Genomic DNA, 11,960 nt, shown 5'->3' with positions numbered 1-11,960 from the left:
CCCATATTCCTCTAGGATTCTGGGCAAACAAGACTTTGTTGTAATAAAAGCAAGTCTGAATTTTAAGCTGGAGGTTTTAGACTTCAATAGGGGACCCTTTGCTTTTTCTGCTTTAGGTCCACTGTTAACTCTGAATATAGAGAACAGCTGATTCTTAATTGCTGGGATTAGTTAAATGTCTAAGGACAGTGAAAATTGAGTTAATTATAACGAATTGAGCTACAAGATTATTGTACTGATTGCTCAGATTGGGGTTTCAGTAGGAGAGCTCATGACTGAGACTTGTTCCTTCTGAATCAAACTGTGATGCTGCAGAGGAGAAGCAGAAAGGAGCAGCAGACAGGGCAGAGCATGCTGCACTGCCACAGCAGTGTGAGCAGGATCAGGCAACCTGATTTATGTCTCTGCCAGATATATGACTGACTTCACGGCTGCAGTGCAAATGAAAGCTGTTGAGTAAATAATGTGCCAAGATATAGAACGCAGGATCAGCCCATGACATAAAACCCAGGGGCAATGTTTGTGCAAGTCCAACCCACTTCTGAGCGCAGGAAAGCTTTTAAGTGCCGCTCTGCTGGCTCAGCAGCACGACAGCAGTGGCAGCAATAGTACCACTAGGTTACATTTAGCACATTTCCCCTTCCTTCCTTCCTTCCATGCATCTCGCAGTTGCAACGCGATCAGTGACAGTTCTGCCTTTGGGGGCATGAGCTCTGAATAAGGCAGAGGCAGGCAAACGTCAGGCAAGCCTTGTTTTGTGTGTTCTTTTCAATGGATTGTTTGAGAAACTCAAATTAAGAATTCACACAAACTGAGCTTCTCTCCTGCCCTCAGAGAGCTTAATCCACAGCTCTTGGAAGGTTTTTCTGTTGTCTAGAAAGGACTTTGGGCCAGGCCCAAAAAAGGAACAGCAGGGCTCTGTGGAGTCATTTTGAAAGATAATTGCAGTGCATGCATGCAAGTCAGGTGAATGACAGGGTCCCACCCAAAGTCCTGCTCTGCAGCTACTGCTTTTAGCAGCCTCACAATGAGCCTGAGGTGTATGCATCATTTAAAGCACTTCTCCAAGGGTGAGAATCATTAGACGTGGAAAAGAGAGGACAGAGTGCTGATTTGACATAATCATCTCAGCAGCTGCCTGCTCTGTGAATGCTGCTGAGTGTGTTAGGGATGTTGCTGGCAGTTGCCAAAATGATGACTGCAAGGGAGACAAGGAGGGGAAGCACAAATTAAAACACTTGGGAATCATTATCTCTCAGGTCTGTAATAGTCTGCATTCATTTTAGCTGGGGGTGTTTTACTGAAACCCTCTCTTCCCCCCCTCCTCTGGTAATTACCCTGTTGTCAATCCATGGGGTGTGAAAGTGCTTCAATTTCAAACCCATGCTATACTAAATTGTTCGTGTCTGTGCCAGACAGACTCTGCTACATAAAGAAAACATTGCTTTCACGTATATTCTTTCAATCTGGAGGAATGAGGGCTGTTTTTTTTCTGTGAATGTTCTGAGTATCACATGTTCTCCATAAACTCATTTATGACATATCCATGTGTTTTCTAGAGCATCAGTCAATCTTGAAGTAATCCTTCAATTGTACAAGAAAATCTCTTGTTACATTTTAGAAAAACACAAGAGTAGTTCTTTTTTGCTGAGCTCAGAAAGGAATTTTTAGATTTATCTGAAAATATACCACATTAACCCTCCCCACTCCCCAAATCATCTCGCCATATGTTTTGCAGTGAGCTTTCTCTCCAGCACTGCAAAATGTCTTCAGTGACCCTTTCAATCCAAATGATGCTTCTGCTTGCTGATTTCCCCCTGGGATCTAAATGGGAGTTTGCAGAGCCGAGACAACTTCTGTATGCTCTTCCTCACTGCTTATTCAGAAAGTCTCTATTGGTGACACATGCATTTGTGCAGAGCTGATGCTTTCATTGCTCTTGGCTCTGCAGGCAGGACACAACTCAAAGATAGCACGGCAGCTGCAGTCATTAGTTATCTTTGGGCTAGACCCCAAGTGAGTGACAAGAAGAGTAGAACTGTGAGCACTGAGCTTGCCTTTATCTCTGTGGGCCAAACAGGGAGAGCAGGAGCTACCATACTAATGCCTACACTTCCCCACTGCTATCACCCTGCCCACCAAAGGAACAGCATTCTGAAGAAGCAAAGGAAAGCATTTCTGCCTTATTAGCCCCACTTTTATGGAAACAGCCGTGCATTAGATTTTAACTTGATTTGCACTAGGCATACTACCAAAATCTTTCATGTAAAGCAGTTAATTGCTGGATATTAATTGCAGCGAGCTGAACTCACCTGAACCAGTCTAGTTAAGAAAATCTCTGTATCCTATTTCCAGCCTCTGGGGTTATCTGCTTCTCCCCGCAGTCTTTAACTTGCTGCTATCTTTCTCACCACGTTTGTGATGCTTTGAGCTATCAGAACTAAGAAGGGAACAGAGGCAGCAGCTTACACAGAGAGGCAATTTACAAGGTACAAGCAAAGCTAAGCAGACATAAAAAACAACCAGTGTCAAGATCCAATAGGTGTGAGAGACGTGCAAATGCATCATGTCTATCACAACTCTCATTGTTTTCATATCCATGAGATCATTAAGGCATTTCTGAGTCCCCTGAGTCCGTGACATACAAGCCCAGAATATAATAAACAGGGCTGAATTAATTGCACAATACATTGATGAACAAAATGAAGTAAAGCACTTCCATTGTACAAGGAGAAATGAATGCTTTGCATTGAACAGCAGTCACATCAATCCAAATTACAGCTCACACTGCATAAATGATAATGAGACCGCCTGTCTCATTCAGACCAAGTGAGAATGCTGGAAGGAGCAAAGACACCCACATACTGCTGCATCTAAATAGTGCTTACACTTATACTGGGCTGCAGTGGAAACTGTCATTAAAACAAACCATATTGCTTTGCTAGATGCCTATTCCAGCAGAATGGCACCCCTGTCACAGTTTGTACCCAAACACTGAGCCAGCAATACAGATATTCAGTATCTCTTTACATATTTTCGGATGTCAAATCTTCTCTTTGCCATTTAGGGTAAAATCCAGTCCTTGACATCACTCAGATGATTAGCGTTGATCCCAATTGATACCACTACTTCTGTGAATAGAAGCAGGGCTTCCCTGCAGGACACAGAAATGAAGTCCTAGCTGATGTGGCAATGCATGAGTTACATTTCTGGTAAGGTGTCACAATTGAGGATTTTTGGGAGGACATTTTAAAATGTTTTCAACTACGCAGCAGGTCAGTTTGCTGCTGCTGCTTCTGCTTAGCGATTTAATGACTGTGTGATTTGGGCATTTAATACTTTGCCTTGGGAGATCTTCAAAAACTGTGCATATTAGCAGCCAGCAGGACTCAGGATGCCGTGAAGGACAGGGCAGATAGAGACTTCCCTTTTCAGAGGCAGGTGCACAAATGGCTTTTTCAAGGCCTGTTTGTGGCTTGTTTGAGTTCAGATCCCACACTGCAGACAACTCTTGCACATAACCTTGCACTGTGCTGCTTGAACTAAAAATGGGACTGAAGGGTGACTCACACATTTCCACATCCAGCTTCTGCAATGAACTTCTGACTCCTCTCTCACTCTTAGAGGCCCCATCTTAAAAACAAATTACAAGAAAGCAACTGACCCAGTAAAATATCACAGTCTGTAAAGTCTCATGCTCTGCAGACAGGTCATGCATACATTGGGCAAGTAAGGTTGGAGAGGATTACTCATATTTCTTGGTTCTGCTATCCCATTGCTGTGTGTGGGGATAGGACTGCTGCTATGAACAGGGCAGGGAGAGAATTCATAGCTGTACACTGTGGGTTTGGGTCGACCGTTTACATAACAACTTCCCCAGCTTTAAAGCTGGAAACACTTTCAGAACAAGAAGTGAAGGAACCCCAGCTCAGAATCACAGGCTCATTAAGTTTGGGAAAGAGCTCTGTGATCACCAAATCCAACCTACCCCAATGTGCCCACATCCCTCAGTGCCACCCTGTCACACTGAACTCCTCCATGGTGACCCCACTGCTCCCTGTGCAGCTGTGCCAGCACACCACTGCTCCTTCTGAGGAGAAACTGTCCCTAGTTAATCCCTAATATCCAACCTGCACTTTCCCTGGTGTGACTTAAGGCCATACTCTGTGTCACACGGATCAAGGGCTGAGCCCACCTCGCCACAACCTCCTTTCAGGAGCTGCGATGAGGTCTCTTCCCCAGCCTGACCCATCTCCTTCCCTCAGCCTCTCCCCACAGCACTGTGCTCCAGACACAGCTCTGTTCCCATCTCTGTACACACTCCATGGCCTTCATTTCTTCCTTGCCCAGCCTGACAACGGGCACAAGCACCCCAGCAAGGTTACCCTCATGCTGGGATCCACCCCCGGGGCACGGCGCTGAGGGAGGCGGTGTCCCGACCGCTCCCGCCTTCCTCCCCTCCCCTGGGCGGCCCCACGGTGGGAGTCACGGGGCGGGCGGGCCGCTGCCATGGAGCTGCCTGCCGTCAGCCTCAAGGTACGGGGGGCTGAGCCGCTGTGGGGCGAGGCGGGTCGGCTGGGAGAAAGGGGAGCGGGTCCCCTCGTACGGAGGTGGGCGTTGCGCTTGGTTTTGAGCTTGGTGCCCGGTGAGGAGGCGCGGGGGGTGTTTGAGGAGGGAGAAGTGGTTGTTTTTGCCTTTTGTGGGGTTTTTTTTGGAGTGGTTGTCGCTCAGATGGCCGCACGGGACGGCCAGTTCCCCCCCCCCCGCACCTCTCAGCACTGATAGTGATGGGCGCCGCGCGCGTTCCTGAGGAGGCGAAGTTGGCGCTTAGGGAAACCACCTCAGAAAGGTGGCCGCACTGCGGGCTGATACTGACCGACAGAAAATGTGTTGTTTTTTTTTAATTTTTCCTTCATTTTTGTGGGAGAGGAGGGGGTGTTGAATGAGGGTGACTGTAAACTTTCATGCGGTATTTGGTGGAGAAACGGGAAATAAGGGGCTTACGTTAACATCGGGAGGAAGCAGCTCCTGACACAGAGGCTGAAATCGCCCATTTGCTTTCCACGTTGCCCCTGAGACTGAAGATACCCTGATACCAGACTCTTTCCTCTATTTTTCCACCATTTATCATATTTTCAGAGCCTTTTAGGGTTACATGCCGCTCATTGCCTTCCCTGTTGGGATTTTGGGTGCGTTGCTGAAAGCATCGCAGGTTGGGTTTGCAGCCCTTGGTTCTGAGCTGCGTGTTGCCAGCAGGTTGGGGACTGCTCTGTGTCAGCTGCCCCTGTGGTTGCAGCTTGCTATGGGAAGGCTTACTTGTGGCTCTGCTAAGTGAAATCTGGGAGTTCATACAGGCGTGTTTCCCCTTCTTATTAGCTTGCTGAGAGAAGGGACTTCCCTACTTACAGGCAGGTACACAAATGGCTTTTTCAAGGCCTGACTTGTGGGTTGTATTTGCAGTCACAGAACTGTAGGGGTTGGAAGGGACTGCTGGAGGTCATGAATCCAACCCCCTGCTAAGCAAGCTCCCTACGGCAGCTTGCACAGGAAAGTGTGCAGATGGATCTTGAATATCTCCAGAGAAGGAGATTCCACCACCTCCATAGGCAGCCTGCTCCAGTGCTCCGTCACTCTGGCAGTAAAGAAGTTCTTCTGTTACAACCTGGAAACCAGCTGATATTTTGCTCTGTCAAATTTTAGTTATTATGTGGTTCCCAGTCTGCTAGAAAAAATGCTACATTCTCCTTTTTAATTTTTTTTTTTTTTACACGTGTGTGTGTCTTTCTTTCTTTTTCCCCACGCTAAAACAACAGTGAAAAATAACAACATCGAATTAAAAAATCTGCCACTGAAATCCCACGCTCAACCATGGGAGGTAGTGATGCAGGAGCTGGAAGAAAAGGCATGCTTCTTGAATGAATGAGTCCCCATGACAACATAAGTAAAATGTTGCATTTCCTCCCTGGTTTTTGGCAACCATTCTTAAATCTCTTCCTGGGTGAGAGTGATCTTGACCTGGCCAAACTTTTCTCAGCACTGGGAAGTACGTTTTGTAAAGTGAGTGTGGTGAGGCACTGGAATGGGTTACCCAGAGAAGCTGTGGATGCCCCATCCCTGGAGGCATTCAGGGTCATGTTGGATGACCCTGGGATGGTGATTGGCAGCCCTGCCCATGGCAGGGGGTTGGAACCGGATGATCTTCAAGGTCCTCTCCAACCTAAGCCATGCTGTGTTCCGAGATTCAAGGGCTGCAGCATAGTGAGTTAATAATTATCCTGCATCTTTGTGCTGTCCCTGAGTCATGGCCTGCTGCTCTGAAACACAACACAAAGGTTGACAAGGTTCTTATTCAGAGAGGGACCAGGAATAACACACTACTGCTATGGGTTGGCATTAACTATCTGTAGTTTTCCTCTGAGATCAGAAGGATAAACCAAACAACAGAACAAGAAAAATTCCAAAAACCTGCAGGGATGCAGTGTTTGTGCCAGAATGCAGCAAAGTCTCAGCCTCAAAGTTCCTTTTTAACCTGCATATAGAACTGTAGAATTAATATAGCAGGCCTTGGCCTACCGTAGATGAGGAATTCTCTCATGGAGCAGCATCTTCTGGCTCAGCTGTGGTAGTAATGCTCAGCAAAGTGTGGAAAGCAGCACCACCTTATTTTTGCAGTGAGTGCTTGATAGCTAGGATTATTGCAATAGCTATGCTAAATCTTGAAATACCAAGTTTGTTCAAGCTTGGAAAATGCCCTATAATGAATATGCCTGAAAACAGATGTCTTGTTCTTGGGTGTTTTTATATGCTAGCTCTGGAATCATAGAATAATTTTGATTGGAAGAGACCTCTGTATGTCACCTAGCCCAGCCTCCTGCTCAAAGCAAAGCTAACTTGAAAAGTAGATCAAATAGGTCAACTCAAGGGGTTGGCAACCACTTTGGAGATTATCCAGTCGGGCTCCCCTGCTAAAGCAGGCACCCCAGAGAAGGCTGCAGAGGAAAGTGTCCAGGTAGGCTTTGAATACCTCCAGTCAGGGAGAATGAGTTCCTGTTCCAAAGAACTCTTAAAAAAGCAATGTATGCTCTTCTTAGGTATGGATATATCCCCCTGAACAGATGGGAATGAATTCTTCTGTCTCACCAGGAGGCTGCCTGCAAATTATCTCACGTAATGACTGCAGCTTTAAATAATGTTTTTCATTAACACTCCGTTTTCTGTGTTAAAGCATACTGAGACCATCAGCCAATTCCACAGTGCCCTGAAGAGCTGTCAGATAACTCAGACTAATAGCTGGGAAGGAAATGCTTTGTTTTTCTTTCAGCAGCCCCCTGGATTATCAGCCCTTGCTTACCTGACTTTCTGCTGGTGATGGAGCCTGCTTCATAATTTAATAACTGCAATATTGATCTAGACAGCTTTAAAAAAAAACACACACACAAAAAAACCCACCCTGTGTAATTATATTAACTGCTGAACCTTGAGGGGTCTTGTGCGTAACGTGCAATTAAATACTACCTAATTAAGAATTTCCCTGATGTTGTGATCATCTCTTGGGTGAATGCTATTTGCATGTCTCCATTCTTATCCAAGAACATCTTGTATTCTCTTGATTAGCAGTTTCTGCCTGGTCTCTGCGGTACAATCTGGGAGGAGGGGAAGCGGCGGGTGGTGCTGAAGCATTTTGTAGGCTTTCATGAGCAATTAAAAAAAAAATCATTATTAAAAACCTGTTCGAGCAGCGTTTGAAGTTCAGACAGTCCATGCTGAATGCTCAGCAGATGTGATAGGGTGCTAGAGTGGAACAAGAGCTTTATCTTATGATATCTATGTTGTGATATCTTGGCTGGACAGTCCAAGGCACTGCAGATGCATCACTCCTTGTTTCACTCACGTCACAGCTTCATGGGTCATTAATTTTCGTGAAGCAAGGAGTTGTGTGTGAAGTTACACATTTTGAGTCAGTAAATATAGCAGTATTTGGGCACTGGTGTGTCACTGGAAGTGAAAAGAGTGGTGTAGCATGGCAGGATTGGGTTTTTAAGTTCCTAGAAGATGGCTTCAGGTCTCTTAATATTGGACTGAGACAGGCTGCTGCTCTGAGCGGGTTGGAAGGGGGTGAGGGGGAATTCACTGAGGTCTACAGCAAAAGTGCTGGGAGCTGCAGTCGTGACTATTCATGGACTTCTTGGTGGTGGGACACCAGATTGGTCGTGTATAAGCTGTGAATCAGATTGTCTGGCTTGCAGTACAAACTCTTCTAGAGTTCCAAAATCAATAACACATTTAGAAAAGGTTGAAGTGTGCTCTGAATCTACTGTCAACAGTGATGATGACAGTAGTGAATGACTGTAGTGGAACACCACAGGAAATACTGAGCAACAGAATCAGAGAAAAATGGCTTTGTCTTTGCTGGCCCTGCTAGGGCAGTTTTTTGCACTGGTTCCAGGGCACTCTCTCACTCTGTCTCATGAAGATGAGGTGGTGTAATTTTCTGTTGTTTTTACCACACTTTTCCCAATTGCTGATCTGTCTTCCTCTCTGTTTTTCCATAGGCCATCATTCTGGTGCACTGGCTGCTCACAGTGTGGTGAGTGATTGGTAACTGGCCTGGCTTGAGAAGAGGATATTGCTTCAAACTAGGAATGGGATGTTCTTGGGGAATCAGCACTCCCTGTTCATGCCTGTGTGCAAGGAGCTCCTAAGTCCCAGTGGTTGTATGGGAGCAGGGATAAATGCAAACACTGCTGCGGGCTCCTTGTGAACTTGGCTTGGGTTTTTTGTCTTGTTTGGCAGGGGATGCATGAATAATTCGTTTCCAGCCTCCTATGCCTGGGGGAATTTCAGTGTCCTTGCAGTGGGGATTTGGGCCATTGTGCAGCGAGATTCCCTTGATGCCATCGTGATGGTGAGTGTGAGGGCATTTGCCTCTACCAGGCTGCTCAGGGAGAGGGTGGAGGGCAGAAAAGCTCCTTTGAATCAGTGATGATCTTCAGCTGCTCCCAGTGCAGCAGTGAACAAGTCAAACTCTTTATTTATTTATTCTAGTCTCCCCAGGGGAGCCTGGCTTCTACTTAAGCACTATAAACTGTGGTGAGAAGCATTCACTATCCATTATTTTGCTTCTCAGGGGTAAGGCATGCTTGATTCTTTTTTTTCTGCCTGCTGTTGTCACTTATAATGCCAGACTCCGAGTATTTAATATGCTTGAGTTAGAGATGCCTTTTAAATCCCTTCTCTGATCATTAAAGAAATTGGCAAGCAAAAATAAACAACCCTGGAAGATACTGGTAGAAGGCGTCCAGCAGATGTGAAGAAAATGCATGATGTATGAGATCATACACTTAGGATTATCTGTTTACCTGGGGGCCATGTCAAGGGTTAGCACTGTGTTATACAGAGGTAAAAGCACGACTGTGTGAACATTGATCTTCTAGTAGATAGAACCTATAACTGGCTGTTACTCCTGGTAGGTAATCCCTCATTCAGTTCATGTCCTGTTCTCTCTTTCCAGTTCCTGACCGGCCTGCTGCTCACAGTCCTCACAGACATCATTCACATCTCTGTCTACTACCCTTTGCATAGTTATCTCATTGATGTGAAGCGTTTCAGTATGGGCATGGCCATCTTCAGCCTCCTCCTGAAACCCGGATCCTGCTACTTTGTGTATCGAATGTACCGGGAGCGTGGAGGGGAATACATCTTCAACATAGGTAGGGTGCTTCCTCTACATCTGTGGGCCACATCCTCTCCTGGAGAAGGCTTTGTACCCTTCAGCCTCGGCCTTGTGCAGCTGGATCCTACCTCTCTTTCCAAGGAGGAGGATGGCCTCTCTCTTCCTCGTGTCTTTTCTCCCTTTTGTGCTCCTGCTGAGTTTTAGGCCTTAAATTTACATTCCTCCTCTCTTCCATTGCAGACCTGGAGTCCTCGTCTGACAGCCATTTTGCCTACAATGGTATTGGTGTCACTGCTGTCACTCTTACTCAGTTAACTCAGGTTTTTCCTCTCTTCCACTTCCTGCATTTTATGCACTTCTTGGAAGCCTTTGGGTGTCCCTCTCACTGTGCCGACCTTTTCTTTCTATGGGAAAGTTAAGGCATCATCCCTTCCACCTGGATTATGCATGTGAGAGAAGGGTGGATTTCTAACTCCACGCTTCATGCCCTAGCTATCTTGATTGTTGTGGACTGCTGTTTCCTTACCTGGGAAATGGGACTGATATTTACCTTGTGCTCCTTTGCTTGGAGGTACTCATTTTTCCTCCTGGCTGCAGTTGCTAGGAATAATGTGGCAGCCTTGCGAGAGAGAGGTGTTAGGTTGGGTATTCTGTCAGCTTCTTTGCCAAGCATTCCTGGGGCTGCTGCCAGAGATTGTTTGGTGTGTGGGAGTTCATCAGCCTAGTACAGCTGTCTTTTTCTTTCCTAAGGCTTTGTAGGACAAAAGATGGTATAACAGGCACTACAGTGTTTGAAAACTGCCACTTAGACTGCAGTGGTGCTAGCAAAAAAAATGAGGTTTCTTGTGAAAAGTGGTGGATACTTGTAGAGAAGGAGAGGCTGTCAGAGGAAAACAGTGGCTTCAGGGTATTGTTTGCACCTTGTGGTAGAAGAATGTGAATGTTTTCTCCATCAGCTGCTTGTGCAAATGCCAGGCAGATCTCTCTTAGCTGGCTCGGAAGGCCTGTGTGCCATGTTTGTGCCCGTTTTTATTACCTGCTTACTGTACTTGTAACTAGGATTTGACATCTGTATCCTATAGAAAGTGTAGCTGAGTATTCTTCCTTCTTACCATGCTGTTCCAGCACAGGCATGCTGACAGAATTTTTTCCCAGGCACAAGTTGGAATTCAGTCACATAGTATTTTCTTATCCTCTCCTGAAGTGTCTTTCTCACAACATTTTCAGTACAAACCATATGCGGTTATTTTCTGTTGAATGTGTTTGACAGATTTTCTCTTTTCCTACTAACTGGCATTTTTCTGTAGAACTGAATTGTGATTTTCCAGGTCCTCTGTCTTGTCTTTCTTTTGAAACAAAAGCCCTCTTCATTACTAGGCAGCATCCTTGCTGCATAAAAACAAGCCTGTCGTGGTAATGTGGCATGCTCCTCAACTTTTGGTTTCTTCTAGGAGATTCAGTTTTTTGTGCTCATTTTATTTTTTTTCATCAAGCTTGTTCTCTTCTTGTTCAGGTCTCAACCATGCCGGCCGGGACCGCAGTGCCTATGAGACAATTGATCAGCAGGAAGGCTCTCCACTATGGCCTGACTCAAGCAGGACAGCTCAGCATCCATATTGAGGCCCTTGTCTGCAGCAGAATGGACACCTCCCTCCCTCATCCAACCTTACGCTCCTCCTGTGTCTGTTCTGATGGAACAAGACCTTCTACTGAGCAAACAGGAGCGGATCTGATTTGACTTTTCTTTTTCCTTCCTGAAGATTAGGCAGAGGGGTTCTTGGAATGAGCCCAGAACATCTCAGATGACTTTAAGCACTGTGACTCTCAGTAATTCCAACACACTGCTTTCCTCTCTCCCCCTAAATCTCTCCTGTGTGCAGCTGGATGTGCCTTCTGCATTCTTGCAAGTCTTGTATTGTGCCTCCTCTCTATTGTCAGTAAGGGAGAAGCACAAAATATTCCTGGGCAAGCTGTCTTTAGCAAGCTTATGGACTGCCCTTAAGACAACACAGTTTAGCCTGTCTTCTTGCTGATACGTTTTCAGGAAACATCTGGGAGTTCTTGAGGGCTGTTTTTGATGATGTTTTTAAATTAAGATTTATGACCATAACTCCCTATGCTAGCTGTGGTGGTTTATGTGCAGCTGGGGTTGGTATAAAGTGCTCTTACTGGGCCAGGGAGCATTGACTGATGCTTTTATGAAAGTTAAATGTCATTCAGGATACTTAAAATGGCTGGTAAATGTTGATTACATGTGCTCTGTGCCTTGAAATGTTTTTTTGCCTTC

At 45.8% G+C, this 11,960-nt stretch overlaps 1 protein-coding gene across 2 annotated transcripts; it reads left to right on the top strand.

The window, feature by feature from the left end:
* The first annotated feature begins 4,430 nt into the window (after positions 1–4,430).
* On the top strand, positions 4,431–11,949 carry AGTRAP (angiotensin II receptor associated protein). Of its 2 annotated transcripts, XM_010722911.4 has the most exons (5): positions 4,431–4,536; positions 8,553–8,587; positions 8,794–8,905; positions 9,512–9,710; positions 11,187–11,949. In XM_010722911.4, exons 1-5 carry the CDS (start codon positions 4,510–4,512, stop codon positions 11,291–11,293), a joined length of 480 nt encoding a protein of 159 aa, XP_010721213.2. In that variant the 5' UTR covers positions 4,431–4,509; the 3' UTR covers positions 11,294–11,949. The 2 variants fall into 2 exon arrangements, with proteins under 2 accessions (XP_010721213.2, XP_085098530.1); XM_085242404.1 differs by lacking the exon at positions 9,512–9,710.
* The last annotated feature ends 11 nt before the right edge of the window (positions 11,950–11,960 follow it).

Source organism: Meleagris gallopavo, chromosome 23 (genome assembly GCF_905368555.1).
Source record: "Meleagris gallopavo chromosome 23, MGAL_WU_HG_1.1, whole genome shotgun sequence".
Taxonomy (NCBI): domain Eukaryota; kingdom Metazoa; phylum Chordata; class Aves; order Galliformes; family Phasianidae; genus Meleagris; species Meleagris gallopavo.
Note: the sequence above shows the minus strand (reverse complement) of the source record. Positions and strands in the feature narration are given on the sequence as shown.